General features: G+C 39.7%; 2 protein-coding genes across 2 annotated transcripts; both read right to left on the bottom strand.

The window, feature by feature from the left end:
• Window positions 1-993: 993 nt before the first annotated feature.
• LOC138089735 (trace amine-associated receptor 6) lies at window positions 994-2,028 on the bottom strand. Its single transcript, XM_068985254.1, has one exon. It carries the CDS (start codon window positions 2,020-2,022, stop codon window positions 994-996), a length of 1,029 nt encoding a protein of 342 aa, XP_068841355.1. The 5' UTR covers window positions 2,023-2,028.
• Window positions 2,029-12,173: 10,145 nt separating this feature from the next.
• LOC138089565 (trace amine-associated receptor 7a-like) lies at window positions 12,174-16,472 on the bottom strand. Its single transcript, XM_068984955.1, has 3 exons — window positions 16,356-16,472; window positions 14,687-14,812; window positions 12,174-13,238 (listed from the first exon to the last, which is right to left on the bottom strand). The coding sequence occupies exons 1-3, from the start codon at window positions 16,470-16,472 to the stop codon at window positions 12,174-12,176; spliced, it is 1,308 nt and encodes a 435-aa protein (XP_068841056.1).
• Window positions 16,473-16,988: the final 516 nt, after the last annotated feature.

The raw sequence follows: 16,988 nt of genomic DNA on the forward strand, positions 1-16,988 counted from the left end.
CTGAAGAGAGAAATAATTAACTGACAGAATAGGGTGGTACTCAGATTTTAGGAAACTAGAAAATATGACCCCTGTGTCAACCATTAGTTAAGAAATATATTTCTATCAGATGCTCAAGGATGTTCACATCACCAAGAAGGTAAAGTATAAAGGTGATGCTACTGAAACTGAGGTACCGTTTCTCTTCCCCAATTTAATAAGCCACTTTAAAGCACTGCATTTCATATCATAGTTATTGGCAAACTCCCAATATATCAGCAAATTAATTTCAAAATTTTCAAATTATCAATATGAAATGTATGGTTACTTAGATATTAAAATTTATGTTTGGTGAATTCTTCTTTAATATTGGCCAATTTGATCATTTATATTGCAAAAAACCCCACAATAGCCCAGTGAAAGTCATCATATAGAAGTTTTTGACAAGTTGGAAATGAGTGAAATTCTTTGTAAGGAAAAGAGGAAAAGAAATCAAGAAAAAGACATTTTCAGGTTACAAAGGGAAGAGTCAATGGAATAAAAAGAAAACAGAAGGAGAAATGTGTCAACTACATTCCACCTTTCACCTCTTGCTTGCAGGCATTCATTACTTACTCACCTTCAGTGTCAGTACCATCATTCTACTCAGCCTTAGAAGTGAAGTTATAAACTGAAGGAAAGACCCTGTGCTTGTTTTATAGTTTTTGATAATGGTTATTATATCTCTAACTGTAATAGGCTATACTGACCTATACTATTTTATATTATTGGGGCACAGAGTGAGCTCCACTGTAGATAACAAATAGGGATTTAACATTTATGAGTCAAATGAATATTTGGAGAAGCAACAGGAAGTGAGCATCCCAGCAAGACTGAAACATATTGACTTATCCAATTAAATTGGAAAAGCAAATTTGTTTTCTCTTCAGTAACAGTCTTATTTGATTTTTAAAAATTCATTTCATTTGGAAAAGGTAAAGATATCTTCAACTTCCTCAACCCAATGGCTTACATTTATTCAGAGGACAAATTCATGCTTGCAGAACTATTCTTGAAAACCTGCCCACTCACAATGACTTTGATGGCTTTCCTAAACCAAGGGTAAAATAAAGCATAGATCAAGGGGTTCATGGCTGAGTTGTAATAAGCACACCAACAGCAAATCTCATAAATATAGGCCGGGGTTATGAAGCCCATAAAGGCATCAATTAATGAGTCAATACTGTATGGTAACCATGAAATCATGAATGCTATGACCGTGATACCCAGGGTTTTAGCTGCTTTCCTCTCTCTCTTGGCTACTCTGGATTTGTAACTGTCTGATGATGACTCTGTTTTGCTACCAGTATTTTCAATCTTTTTAGCCTGTTGTCTGGCCACAAGGAAAATATTACTGTAGAGAATTATCATGACAAGTGTAGGTATAAAGAAAGACAGAAAATCTACCAATACCCAGTTTTGATTTACAACTGTCTGGCAACCTCCTACACAGTTGAGGGCACTAGACAATTCCTCTAGCCCATTCTCATTGGCACCCGTGTAGAACACGGCACCACTGTAAGTAAGGGGCAGGATCCAGGAGATGCTGATGCATATCCCTGACACAGACACCGTGAACTTGGTGGGATAGACCAGAGGGTCAGTAACAGCAATGTACCTGTCGATGGAGATGAAGGACAGGTGGAAGAGAGAAGAGTAACAAAATGCAGTGTCAAAGCATGTGTGAAAAGTGCAGAAAGTTCGCCCAAAGTACCAGCAGCTCTCCACAGACCTGACCATACTGAAGGGCATCACAGTCACTCCCACCAGAAAGTCTGCACAGGCCAGAGAGGCGATGAGAAAATTGGTTGGTGAGTGCAGCTGCTTGAAATGAAGGATGGCAGTCATCACCAGGAGGTTTCCAAACACAGCCAGGACAGCCCCAAAGCCATACACCATGTACAGAATCACGCGGGATGCGGGTGAGTAGGAGGTTTTCACACAGGATCCATTCAGGTGCTCGTAGCAGAGCTGCACCGCTGCAGTGGGAGACGAGTTGCTCATGATCTGCCCTTTTCATTCAAAGAATTCTGTCCTTGATTTCCACAGACTTTCAATGCCTGAAGAAATTATCACATATTAGTACTATTGTTTTTCAATTTTCCATTTTTTTTACTATAAATCTCAATTGTTGTCAATCGCAAAATAAAATACAAAAAATTACAATGGCCAAGATCACAAGGAGTTAGTTTTGACTAATGCTTAGTTTCCTTAATTTGGTAAAGTCCTAAATATTTTTAGATGTTTTACCTCCAGAGTTCCTCTTTTCAACAGGGTATGATATGAGAAGTAATTGTAGACTGAAAGCATCATCTCCTGTTAGGTTTATCTGCATTACTGCCTAAAGCACACAGTCTTTCCAGATAAATAAATGCCATCTATAGGAAAATCCCTAGATGGAATCCCTGTAGAGCAACGTGTGAAATTGGAAGATTATTTTCAAGAGTGATTATTAAGACAGTTATTCTACAAAATGACTCCTTGCATTAAGTTAGGTTACCCATTACATTTCCGCAAAAAAAAAGCTAAAGACTTTTTTTTTCTTCTTAGACTTGAAATACTATTCCCCTATTCTCACTTCTGTTGTGGACACTTTCTTGCATTTTTATTACAAAGATAAAAGAGGGTACGAGCAGTGACAGTTAATACTTGGCTTTTTTCTCTGGTTAAGAATCACTTTTGCATCTTCACTGGATACCAAAAAACAGAAAAAGGAACATACACTGTGAGCAACTTGCAATGAAAGCACTAAAAGCACCATTCTTTGCATTTAGACACACCTTGCTTTCTGAGCTTCTATTACAGTTAGCATTGGCAGAGAAAAGATCATTGTCTTCTTAGGGTATTGTCACTGGAAGCAGATTGCAATGTCTCTCCATCCATGTGAGAAATGGGTGTAAACCCCCTGAGTCCTGCTTCTGTGCATTACTCACAAACAGAAGACTTCCCATTCCCCTCTGCAGTGGGTTCCATGCTATCCCAGCCCCAACCTTTGCAAAAGATATGTCCGTGTTCTAACCTCCCAAATCAGATCTTCTTTGGAAAAGAGGCCTTCACAAATTTCCAGTGTACTGTTGAAGCCTAGCTTGAAGGATTTTTGAGCTTTACCTTGCTAGCATGTGAACTGAGCGAATTTGTGCAGTAATGCATTGTGTGTATGTACCATATCTTCCTTATCCATTCATCTACAGATAGACAGTAATGTTGCTTCCATGTCCTGGCCTTGGAAGCATGGAGTATTAACCATCGGACCACCAGGGTCTCCTTTCATTCTCCTCACTGTGCTGAGCGTCAGAATCGCCACCCACCAAAAAGTCAGCCAAGATCAGAGAGGTGATGAGGAACTGAGCTGGAGAGGACAGCTGTTTGGAATGAGACCAGTGAGTAGAGCTTCTAGTACTTTGGAGAGCTTTATTATCAATTGCACTATCATTTTGAAGAGAACTTTTGTTATTCTGCTAACTGTCATTGAGTTTGATTTCTACTCTTTATGTCATTTCTGAAAAAGTGATGAGCTACAATATATGAGTTTGGTATAAGCTATAGGGGGAGCCCACCTTCTAAGCTGGGAAGACAATGTCCCTAGAGAATGATTGTACAGGGGTTTGAATCAGAAAGTACCAAGGGTAGATCCTGGATATGTAATCTTGGACAGCTTATCTGAACTCTCCTGGCATCAGATTGCTCAGCTCTGATTTGGGAGTCATAATACCCACCATAAAGAGCTGTCTGAATAGAGGTAAGGTAGAAAAAGACTTAATTTATGCTTCAGTTCAGATCAGTTCAGTTCAGTTCAGTTGCTCAGTCATGTTCGACTCTTTGCAACCCCATGAATCGCAGCACACCAGGCCTCCCTGTCCATCACCAACTCCTGGAGCTCACTCAGAGTCACATCCATCGTGTCAGCGATGCCATCCAGCCATCTCATCCTCTGTCATCCCCTTCTCCTCCTGCCCCAATCCCTCCCAGTATCAGAGTCTTTTCCAATGAGTCAACTCTTTGCATGAGGTGTCCAAAGTACTGGAGTTTCAGCTTTAGCATCATTCCTTCCAAAGAAATCCCAGGGTTGATCTTCGGAATGGACTGGTTGGATCTCCTTGCAGTCCAAGGGACTCTCAAGAGTCTTCTCCAACACCACAGTTCAGGAGAATGGCATTCTATCATGTATACTATCATGTAAGAATTGAATCGCCAGTCTATGTCTGACGCAGGATACAGCATGCTTGGGGCTGGTGCATGGGGATCACCCACAGAGATGTTATGGGGAGGGAGGTGGGAGGGGGTTTCATGTTTGGGAACACATGTAAGAATTAAAGATTTTAAAATTTAATAAAAAAAAAAACAAAAACAAAAGCATCAATTCTTCGGTGCTCAGCCTTCTTCACAATCCAACTCTCACATCCATACATGACCAATTAATTACTACATTACATTACCAATAATATAGCATAATACAGGTTAGTATAGCATAGTAGAGTTAGAGATATAATAACCATTAGTAAAAATAATAAAACAAGTACAGTATCTTTCCTTCTAGTTTATAATTTCACTTCTAAGGACTGAGTAGAATGATGGTGCTACCACTGAAGGTGGGTAAGTAATGAATGCCTGCAAGCAAGAGGTGAAAGCTAGAATGCAGTGGGCTTCCTAGAGCAAGAGAGCTGGAAAGACTGGTGTCAGTGATTAGATACCCAAATTGGAGGGAGTTCAAGTTTTAGTACAGGTCCATATTCTAAAATTCTAAAATCTATAACATTGAAAGTTGGTGTTTAATTAATTTGTTGACAAACACTTGCATGAGGGTATTTCTAGTGTTAATTTCTTATCAGTCTATCTGAATATTCATGCAGATACATTAATATTGTTTTGACTATGTGAGTATTGATGTGGAAATAATGCATTGATGACAAGTGTTTCACACACTCCACTGGTATATTCCAAATATTTAACGGATAGGACTTTTAAATGAAAAAATAAAAGAGTCTGATTTCTATAAGTCCTACGGGTTTCAGATAAAATATTGTATCTAGTAAATTACAAGTCCTAAGTAAGGACAGAGGCAGGATGGAGGTGATATTCTAGAAGGAGAGAATTTCTAGAAACTGTGAGGCAGATTAGTGCACGGTCAAGAGCACAAACTCTGGATCCAGTTGTCCTAGGATTGAATTCAGGCTTTCCCCAACTTCATAACTGGCCCAGGCCTCAGTATTTTCAGCTGTGAAATGGGGAAGATAATTTTATCTTCAACAAAGAGTTAGTACGATGATTATTAGGGTTACTATTGCTAAAGCACATGATTCAGTATTTAACAGAGAAAGTGTTCACAACTTTAAATGCTTTATATACATATATGCATATGTATAGATATATGTATTATTGTTGTAGAGAGAATGAAGTGCTCAGAATTCACATTAAGATACAAAAAGGAAGAAGGACCCTGTGCCCATGTAGACCATATTGGAGAGAGGCAAGACTGGTATAATCTGATGACCTTTGGGGGTTTCTGGCAGGTTGGAGGGTGAATGCTCCACCACCATGAGAAGGAATGCAAATGATGCCCCCTCATTGCTCTGCTGTGAAAGAGCAGAGACCTCAGATGAAGACCAGGTTCCTAAGAGGTGCACAGAACCGACACAGAAGAAAACACGTTTGTAAAGTTAAATCTCAATATTTATTCTTTGTAATGTCTTTCAATCTTAATTCAGTTATGTTGAAATGCCAGTCTGGGGATCAGTGCCAGTCTGGGGGTCAGAGGAGAATGAGAACAATAAGATGCGTGTCTCATATTGTTTGTTCAATTTACAGAACTGAACTTTATTCTTAATAATCTATTTCTTATATATTGATATTAAAACATACTTTTCTTCTGTGCTGCTGCTGCTGCTAAGCCACTTCAGTTGTGTCCGACTCTGTGCAACCCCATAGATGGCAGCCCACTAGGCTCTGCTGTCCCTGGGATTCTCCAGGCAAGAATATTGGAGTGGGTTGCCATTTCCTTCTCCAGTGCATGAAAGTGAAAAGTGAAAGTGAAGTCACTCAGTCGTATCCGACTAGCAGCGACCCCATGGATAGCAGCCCACTAGGCTCCTCCGTCCATGGGATTTTCCAGGCAAGAGTACCGGAGTGGGTTGCCATTGCCTTCTCCTTTTTTCTGTGAAATTCAGCCAAAACATAAACTGTCCCTGCTACTGTTGCTGCTGCTGTCTATGATGTCCTGAGTTGGCAAAGTTTATATTTGGCAAGTATTTGTTGGTTCCTTGAATTTTCTTTTTACAAATTTTCTTATTTCTGAAACCCAAGTTTCTAAGAACTACTATCCTGAGACATTAGTCTTTTTAATAACAAAGGTTGTATTTTTGCATAAAATAACCTTCCAAAATAAACCAGGGCAGCCTCTGGTCAATTCCAAGCTTTTGAGACAGTGAAATCTCTTCCAATAGAAACAGATATCCAAGAAATCAACTACATAAAAAAAGCAATATCTAATGTTGACTATGAAAAGAGTTGTGCTGAGTCTTTCTGCGTTGTTTTTGCTACTCATTAAAACTTATTAGAAGAATCTATGCTAATTGCTACTCTGGTGTTTGACTCTCTCCTATATTCCACGTATAGTGGGAGGTCCATCTTAGAGGTATTCATATAAAGAGCTGGTTATCTTCCTCTGAGGAGCACACATTTGGGGAGAGAGGGGGACACAATATACCAATCAGATCATCAGAAAGCAGAAAGCAGTGTAACAGACAAATGAACAAAGTGGTTCTTAAGAAAGCAGGGGCTATGTAGATATACATTTACAACCTCTATTGTTCTAGCTTTTCATTCATGAAAAAAATGAAGACACCCTTTACCAGGTACTGCTGGGACTTCCCTAGTTGTCCAGTGGCTAAGACTCACCATTCCCAATTCAGGGAGCCTGCTTCAGTTCCTGGTCGGGGAACTAGATCCCACATGCTGCAACTAAGACCCGGTACAATCAAATAAAATAAAATAAATAATAAAATTATAAGGTATTGTTACTATATGAGCTATTACGGGAGCACATGATTTGCAAATATAATCATTCCTTATCATAATAATATATGATATCCATGAAAAATTGTATGCAATTTGCAAATTCATAACACTCAGGTGCTTTGAAATGTTTTGAAAGTAGAAGTCTTGCTGTGGAGAAGAGGCTCAAAGGAACCAAATAGTTATTAATGGAAACAAGAAGATTATTTGTATTTGCTTGATGTGCGGACCAATCCTGTTATAGAAATTAAGATGTAATTTATCTAAATTATCCTCCCTTCACCCTTAGAGAGGGAAACCTTATACAGTAAAATATATAATGAAGATGTGTAGGTTGAAACGATACGGCACAGGAAATCAATTATTCCCACCAGTGTCCCCATATCTCCAAAGAATTTTATTTAACCTTTCCTTTATGATGACAGAATTTTTCCTTTGAAATAATTAGTACAAAGCTTGTTTTCATATTGCTCCCAGAAACTTGATGGCAGTGGCAGGGCCACAACAGGGGAGAAAATTTACATAATGGTTATTTCACTTAATTTCTGACTCCCTGGCTGTGTGTGTGTGTGTGTGTGTGTGTGTGTGTGTGTGTGTGTGTGTGTGTGTGTACTCACACACTCAGTCACATCTCACTCTTTGCGGCCCCATGGAACGTAGGCTGACAGGTTCCTCTGTTCATGAAATTTTCCAGAATACCTGACTGGGTTGTCAGTCCTTACTCCAGGGGATCTTCCTGACCCAGGGATCGAACCTGCATCTCTTGTGTCTCCTGCATTGGCAGGCAGATTTTTTTACCACTAGCACCACCTGGAAAGCCAGAATACTGGCTCTGTTGTTTAATGAATATGCCACCTTGGGCATGAGACTCAGTTCTTTATACCCCAGGTTCCTCATTTATGATGTAAAATAATAATAATATAGTAATAATATTCCCTTGCACATAGAGTTGTTGTGAAGACTGAGTAGGGGAGGTAAGGTGGTCCCAAGCACACAATGAAAGATCCATAACTTAGACAAAGCACTCTTAGGGTTAGATTGTTTTTATCGTCATACCCTGCCAGTTCCAAAGCTCGTGTGTTACACACCAGAGACACTCAATAAGTGTTCACTGAAGCAAAGGCCAATAGGCTAGTCCACATACACCCAGAGTAAATTATAAAAGAGAGAAATGAGGGCAAGTGCTTGTTGTTTTCTTAATAAGAAACTTCCAAAATATTTATAATTATAGACAGAATTGAATGTTGACCTAGGAAAGGAAGTGGTAAAACTGAATGTTGTGTCTAATATATGTGAAAGTCTACTAAAACGAGAGAAAGACAAGTATAAATGCATTAAACTAGATGTTAGAGTGCTTATTTGAATCCAGAAGCTTTATGATATTCAGCAGACTTTTAAACTTTGATTTTAGCTTTTTCATTTTTAAAACGAGGAAGCATGATTTCTCTATATCTTGTGGCACAGGATTAGAGAAAGTTACCGCACTAAAGAAAGCAAAGTGGTTGTCTGAGGAGGTTTCACAAATAGCTAAGGAAAGAAGAGACGCGAAAAGCAAAGGAGAAAGAAAAGATATACCCAACTGAATACAGAGTTCCAGGAATAGCAAAGAGAGATTAGAAGACCTTTTAAAATGAACAACGCAAAGAAATAGAGGAAAACCATGGACTGGGAAAGACTAGAGATCTCTTCAAGAAAACAGGAGATATCAAGGGAACATTTCGCACAAGGATGGGCACGATAATGGACAGAAATGGTAAGAACCTGACAGAAGCAGAAGATATTAAGAAGAGGTGGCAAGAATACACAGAAGAACTATATATGAAAGGTCTTAATGACTGGGATTAACCATGATGGTGTGGTCAGTCACCTACAGCCAGACATCCTGCAGTGAGAAGTCAATTGGGCCTTAGGAAGTATTACAATGAACAAAGCTAGTGGAGGTGATGGAATTCCAGCTGAGCTATTTCAAATCCTTAAATATGATGCTGTGAATGTGCTGCACTCAATATGCCAGCAAATTTGGAAAACTTAGCAGTGGCCACAGGACTGGAAAAGGTCAGTTTTCAAACCAATTCCAAAAAAGGGTAATGCCAGAGAATGTTCACCAGAGAATTGTACTACCATACAATTGTGTTCATTTAACATACTAGTAAAGTTATGCTCAAAATCCTTCAAGCTAGGCTTCAACAGTGAACCGAGAACTTCTGGATGTAAAAACTGGGTTTAGAAAAGGCAGAAGAACCAGAGATCAAATTGCCAAAATTTTTTGGATCACAGACAAAGCAAGGAGAGTCCAAAAAAATATCTACTTCTTCTTTGATTTCATGAAAGCCTTTGACTGTATGGTTCAGCAAACTGTAGGAAATTATTCAAGAGATGGGAATACCTTACCACCTTACCTGTCTCCTGAAAAACCTGTGCGCAGGACAAGAAGCAACAGTTAGAACCTGACATGGAACAAAGGACTGGTTCAAAATTGGGAAAGCAGAAAGACAAAGCTATATATTGTTACTCTGCTTCTTAAACTTATATTCAGAGTACATCTGAATGTACTGGGATGTGTACATCTGGCATGTGTAAACCTGGCATGTGAAATGCCAGAATGGATGAATTGCAAACTGAAATCAAGATTGCCAAGAAAAATGTCAATAACCTCAGATATGCAGATGATATCACTCTAATGGCAGAAAGTAAAGAGGAACTACAGAGCTTATGGATAAGGGTGCAAGAGAAGAATGAAAAGCTGGCTTACAAGTCAACATTCAGAAAACTAAAATCATGGCATCTGGTTCCATCACTTCATGGCAAATAGAACAGGAAAAAAGCTGAAGCAGTGACAGATTTTATTTCTGGGGGCGGGGGGACTCCAAAATCACTGCTGACAGTAACTGCAGCCATGAAGTTAGAAGATGCTTGCTCCTTGGAAGGAAAGCCATGATAAACCTAGACAGCATAATAAAAAGCAAAGACATCATTTTGCTGACAAATGTTCATAGAGTCAAAGCTATGGTTTTCCGGTAGTCATGTATGGATGTGACAGTTGGACCATAAAGAAGGTTGAGCACCAAAGAACTGATGCTTTCCAATTGTGGTGCTGGAGAAGACTCTTGAGAGTTCCCTGGACAGCAAAGAGATTAAACCAGTCAATCCTAAAGGAGATCAACCCTGAATATTCATTGGAAGGACTGATGTTAAAGCTGAAGCACCAATACTCTGGTCACTTGATGTGTAGTGAAAGTCTCTCAGTCATGTCTGACTCTTTGCAACCTCATGGACTATAGAGTCAAGGAATTCTCTAGGCCAGAATACTGGAGTGGGTAGCCTTTCCCTTCTCCAGGGGATCTTCCCAATCTAGGGATTGAACCCAGATCTCCCACATTGCAGGCAGATTCTTATCCAGCTGAGCCACACCTGATGGGAAGAGCCAATTCATTGGAAAAGACCCTCATGCTAGGAGAGATTAAGGGCAGGAGGAGAAGGGGGTGACAGAGACAGAGGATGAGATGGTTAGATAGCATCATGGACTCAATGAACATGAATTTGAGCAAACTCTGGAAGATAGTGAAGGACAGAGAAGCCTGGTATGCTGCAGTCCATGGGGTTGCAACAAGTCAAACATGACTTAGTGACTGAGCAACAAAAAAGATTGCAGTTTTGAAAGTGGTAAATCAAAATGAACTGATAATTTTCACTGTTAGAACTGAAGAGTTGAGGGTAAACTAATACTAAGCAGTCTAGGGTACCTTTAAATCATTTGTTTCATCTTTAACTATCAAGTAAAGATGAGAGTGATTCTCACAAGTACATTAAATCAGAAATAATATACAATCTCAGGAAAGGTTTACCAACTGAAAGCATTTGTTTAATAATAATCAGAAATGATATCCCTAATATATGATTGATTTACATTAAATGAGAAATTAGAGAAATAAACAAGGATATTTTTATATATATTCATCCCTGTCCCAATGATATGATGCTCTGATTTTTCAAACTTGATATCTGATTGCTACAAAATAAAATTAGAATAGAATAAAGTGATTTATTTAAAAAATTATTAAAAATACATAAATATAGCATTCTCTAGTCTTGGTACCAAAAACAAGTCTCCATGTCTGAAAAGTTGACTGGCTTCTATACAATGTGAATTGCTTAACTTGTTCAGTTTCAAATTTGTGGGTTATATAAAATGCATTTATCAGCCTCTGACATCTTTTTATATCCTTCATTTCAGTTCTGTGTTTTTTAGAACAAATCTGTAATTTGAGCTTTCATGTATATCATTGAAAATCCTTATGAATAATCTTTGGAACAATGCAAAAGTGAACAAAACAGAAAGCTAATTTAACATAAAGTACAAAAAAAAATGACAATGTTAAAAACTCGTGCGTGCTGTAAACATATGTTAACTGGTAAAATGTATAAAGTCAGCCGAAATTTTATGAGCAGACAATCGCCAGGAAGTAGCCCACTCAACAAATGACATCAATTACCTTTCCCATAGCAAATAATTTGACAGATATTATAGTCAATATATTTATCTCTGGGTTGATTTTACCCAACTCTGAGATCATATTTCTGGTCCCACAAATCTGAACACCTGACAAGGCAGAGTCACTACTTTGCCCTCCCTGAGCCAGAATATCTCTAAGTATTCCCCAGCTACATTTACACTGTAATAGTAATTTTAAAAATATTTCGAAGGAATAAAGAGAAGCTATAACCAGGGATTAAACTATTATAAAGTAATAAAAGGGAGGATTTAGAATAACAAAACATTGCAGTTTCTGTCTATACATTCTTTTACATTTTCTCAAGAATGCTACAAGGAAGGGATTAATTACTAGAGATGTATAGTGAAGATCAGAAACAAGTAGCAACTCAAGTTCAATGTTAAAATGCCACGTTTCTGGCTCCAAGGTCATGCTGTTTCCATAACAACCAGGTTTTTATGTTATATTGACCAAAGAATGATGAAACTGAATTTAAGTCTTCAGGTCATATTGGAAGCATAATTTATTCTTTTACAAGATCTTGCATGTATATGATTACGTTTTCTACCCAATGATGTGTTCACTGTGAATCTATATTCAATTCCTCCATCTAAAATGTGGGCTTAAAAAAAAATAAAATAAAATGTGGGCTTACCCAGAAAATAAATTTACTGTCGAGGAATTCTCTCTCAAGACTTTGCCAGTGACAATGAGTTTGATGGCTTTTTGAAACCAAGGATAAAAGTAAGCATAAATCAAGGGATTCATAGCTGAGTTATAATAAGCAATCCAAACCAGTATTTCATAAATATATGTGGGAGTGATGAAACCTAGGAAGGCATCAATTATGGAATCCAGGAAGTAAGGCAGCCAGGAGATGAGAAACGCCAGCACTGCAACGCCCAGGGTTCTTGCTGCCTTTCTCTCCCTTTTGGCCACTCTGTCTTGGAAGCTCTCTGAGCATCGCCCAGTCTTATTGCTCAAATTCTCCATTTTTCTAGCCTGCTGTTTAGCAATGAGGAAAATCTTGGAGTACAGAACTATCATCACAAGGGTGGGGATGAAAAATAATAGAAAATTCACCAATACCCAACTCTGATTCACTGCAATTTGACAGCCTCCCACACAGGTGAGAGCACTTACTAGATCCTCCAGTCCAGCTGCATTCACTCCTGTGCCAAGAAGGGAAAAAGTATAAATAATGGGAAAGAGCCAAGAGAAGAGAATACACATGCCAGAAACAGACACAGTGAACCTGGTTGGATAGACCAGGGGGTCAGTGACGGCAATGTACCTGTCCAGAGAGATAAAGCACAAGTGGTAGATGGAAGCGTAACAGAATGAGCCTTCAAAACAAGAGTGGAGTTGACAGTAAAGCTCCCCAAAGTACCAGCAGCTCTCCACGGACCTCACTGTGCTGAAGGGCATCACAGTCACTCCCACCAAGAAGTCTGCACAGGCCAGAGAAGCAATCAAGAAGTTGGTAGGAGAATGCAGCTGCTTGAAGTGGAGAATGGAAATCATCACCAGGAGATTTCCAAATACAGTCAGCACAGCTCCAAAGCTGAACACTGTGTACAGGATGAGGCGGGGAGCTGGTGAGTAGGGGGTTTTCACACAGGATCCGTTCAGGTGCTCGTAGCAGAGCTGCACAGCTGCAGCAGGAGACGCACTGCTCATGATTCTCTGATTTGATACCTGGAAACCTGTCACCCTCTGTGGCCCAGGATGTCATTCCAGTTTTCAAAATATCCTTAAAGAAAAGATAAATACAATGTCAGCACTTGCCAGTGTATTCTGTCTTTCTAAAGATGCATGTTTGGAAAGTGATTCATATCCTCATCTTGTAAAATGATAATTTCCAAATGAATAAACAGTTAATTTACAACATTGCATAAAATGCTGTTGATTTAAATTTAAAAAAATCTTCCCTAGTTTTTCATATTAAAGGAGAGGTTGTCTTCAAGAAGCTTTTACAGGATACATGTTCGAATGCCACATTTTATTAGTATTATTTTCCTAATTTATCAGAGCAATGATAATGCCCCAAACACTCTCTCCCCTCAGGAATGTAACTAAACAATTTCAATCCCCAAAGCCCTTAAGATTGAATCCCCATAAGTTCAAGGTGCTTAGAAAGAAAAAATTAAATAACAATTATGTTTATGCTAAAATAAGTTTATGCTCTACTAATTTCCTGATGACACTTTAGCTTTGCATGGAACAGAATAGTACCTATCCTTTAAAACCTTTGCGTGGAATTTGAAAGTCATATTATTTGCTATTATTAAATACTGCCTTTTCACTTTTTTTTAGAACATTTTATGTATATGATTTCTGTGTTGAATGTCACTAAAACTCTTTCAAATAAACTCTTTATCCCTACCAGTGTTGATTTGTGTTAAAAAAATTAAATATGTGGGCTCAGTTGCTCAGTCACTCAGTCGTGTCTCTTTGTGACCACATGGGTTATAGCCCACCAAGCTCCTCTGTCCATGGAATTTTCCAGGTGAGAACACTGGAGTGGGTTGCCATTTCCTTCACCAGGGCATCTTCCCAACTCGGGGATCTAATATGCGTGTTTTATGTCTCCTGTATCGGCAGTTGGATTTACCACAGCACACGCTGAAAAGCTCAAAGAAGTTAAATAATCATATGTTAAATACTTGAATGCTTCAGGTTTACTTTAGAAAATTCTGACCTGGGAAAGTTGGGTAGCAGAATACAAGGCGTTTGCCTCAGGGGACAGCAAAGGGAGTGTAGGTACAAAGAAAACATTGTTTCTGCTCCTGTTGTTGTTGGCGTTGCAGTGGGAGCAGCATGCAAGATACTTTAAAAACAAAATATTGAAAGGACTTTTGGAATGTGGATATTCCTATTATACTCTGGGTTATACCACTGACAAATTTCCTTTTCCCCTCAGCATTCTAGAACAGATCTCACCTTAGTTTTTCAAATAGTGTTTTTTTGCCGCTTCCCTAATGGTTCTGTGGTAAAGAATTTGCCTACCAGCGCAGGAGACACAGGTTCGATCCCTGATCGGGGAAGATCCCATAGGCCATGGAGCAACTGAGCCCCAGCACCACGACGACTGAGCCTGGGCTCTAGAGGCCGGGAGCTGCAACCACTGAGGCCGTGTGCCGCAGCTACCGAAGCTCACGCACCACGCGCTCTGCAACAAGAGAAGCCACGGTGATGAGGAGACTGTGCACGGCAGCTAGAGAATAGCCCCTGCTGGCTGCAACTGGAGAAAAGCCTGCGCGGCAACGAAGACGCAGCACAGCCAAAGACTGAACACATAGAATTATTTTTTAAGTGTTTTCTGAGGAATGACTTCTATGTTTAAAAACCACCTTTTTCATATTAAGGCATAACATAAATTTGAAAAGTTTACATTTTTAGCATGCACGGACTGATGACATGATAAACGTATCCACCCTTATATTCACCACCACAACCAAGGTAGAAAGCAACACCCTGGAAGTTCTCCTCAGGCCCTTTTATAGTTAATCTCACCCCACATTTCCTTTCCCCTGTCCTAGGGAAAACGCTGATCTCCGTTCTACGGCTAGAGATTAATTTTCAAGGCCTAAAAATCTTTTATGAAAAGAGCACAAAGTTTGTCCTCTTTGGTGTCTGGCTTATTTCAGTCAGGTCAATGTCTGTGAGTTTCATCCATGTCTGAGTACATTTTCAGCTCATTCCTTGTTATTGCTAAATGTAATTCTGTTGTCTGAATATACCACAATTATTTTATCCATATTTTGTTGTTGTCCAGTTGCTCAGTCATGTCTGACCAGTTAATAAATATTCAGACTGTTCAGCTTGGGGTTGTCATATTGGGAAGTGTAGGTTCAACTCTGCAAGAAAGTATACACTATCATCTAAAGTAACTGGACCTGGCTTACTTCACTCTGTATAATCCGCTCCAGTTTCATCCACCTCATTAAAACTGATTCAAATGTATTCTTTTTAATGGCTGAGTAATACTTCATTGTGCACTGGGATGACCCAGAGAGATGGTATGGGGAGGGAGGTGGGAGGGGGATTCAGGATTGGGAACACATGTACACCCGTGGTGGATTCATGTTAATACATGGCAAAATCAATACAGTATTGTAAAGTAAAATTAAAAAAAAGAAAAACAGCAATAAATAAATAAAGTAACTGGACCATTTTATATTCCCACCAGCAAGCTATGAGTGTTCCAGTTTGCTCCAAATCTTTCTTTCCTCCTGGTGGACTGTCTATTGACTTAAAAGATTTTGAAATAAATCAAAGCTTATCCATTCTCTTACTGCTCTAACTCCATGTGAGAGGCCAACATGTGGACAAGTAATGACAACTCAATGTGGGGACGGCTCGGATACACAGAGCGCAGTGGAGGTCACCACAATGAAGCAAGGGAACTGTATCCACAGGCAATTTTACCAAGCAGGTAACTATAAAGATAGGTTGAGAGGGTCAAGGAGATATTTAAAGTAAAAACAGAGAAGGGTTTCCCCCGGCGAGAGGGGAGTGTGTCTTGAGGCTCCGAGATGGGGGCTGGACGCATTCGTAACGCTGAAAGCAGCTGCAGCGCAGGCGCAGTTTGGGGAGTGGCATGAACTCAAGGAGAGCTGCACACAAGCTGACCACACCCGCCTCTTTTTGCCAAGCTGTTTGGATTTCTGCAGAGGTCAGTGGGTAGGAGGGGAGAGGACATGAAATACCCGTGGGAACAGATACAAATCTTCACCTCACCTGCTCAGGGATGCTAGGGAGGATTTATTTTTCTGCAATACTCTTAAATCTACTTAGAGCTTCACATTGCACCAGGTACAAGAAAAATACCTCAGTAAATATAGGGATTGTGACCTTTATCCCCACAGTGTCATCCATCTTCAGAGAGCTTGGTCTCACATTAGTATCTGTGGGTGTTCTTTGAGGTCTGTCTTCTGAGGAATGCATTTTCCTACCCTAAGGGGCAGATTTATAATCTTTCCTGGTGGCTCTGTCCGTGGAATTTTCCAGGTGAGAGTACTGGAGTGGGTTGCCATTTCCTTCTCCAGGGTATGTTCCTGACCCAGGGATTGAACCCAGGTCTTCCTCATTGCAGGCAGACGCTTTACCAAAGAATTCGCCTCCCAGTGCAGGGAATGTGGGTTGATCCCTGGGTCAGGAAGATTCCTTGAAGAAAGAAATGGTAATCCACGCCAGTATTCTTGCCTGGGAGATCCCAGGTACTGTAGCCCACCAGGCTCCTCTGTCCACGGGGTCACAAAAGAAAAGACAAGACTTAGTGACTAAACAGCAAGGGGCAGACTGGGCAACATTCCCCTTCTAGAGGGGAAATGCTCCTTCCAGCCTCACTGGGAGGTGAAGTCGCTTCTCAAAATATGTGCCTCTACTCAACACATCTACTGTGCTTGTTTATCACTTTTCAAAATGACCTGAAAAGTAGAAATAAAGCACAAGTGGAATGTT

Source organism: Capricornis sumatraensis, chromosome 13, assembly GCF_032405125.1.
Source record: "Capricornis sumatraensis isolate serow.1 chromosome 13, serow.2, whole genome shotgun sequence".
Lineage (NCBI taxonomy): Eukaryota > Metazoa > Chordata > Mammalia > Artiodactyla > Bovidae > Capricornis > Capricornis sumatraensis.

What these genes read in the sequence shown, in the direction of transcription:
- LOC138089735 (XM_068985254.1), bottom strand. Translation starts at nt 2,022, where the DNA reads ATGAGCAACTCGTCTCCCACTGCAGCGGTGCAGCTCTGCTACGAGCAC.
- LOC138089565 (XM_068984955.1), bottom strand. Translation starts at nt 16,472, where the DNA reads ATGCATTCCTCAGAAGACAGACCTCAAAGAACACCCACAGATACTAAT. An exon ending in CAATCCCTATATTTACTGAG is followed by an intron (nt 14,813 to 16,355) that starts GTATTTTTCTTG and finishes CTATGTGTTCAG; the next exon opens with TCTTTGGCTGTGCTGCGTCT. An exon ending in CTCTTGTTGCAGAGCGCGTG is followed by an intron (nt 13,239 to 14,686) that starts GTGCGTGAGCTT and finishes CCTGGGCCACAG; the next exon opens with AGGGTGACAGGTTTCCAGGT.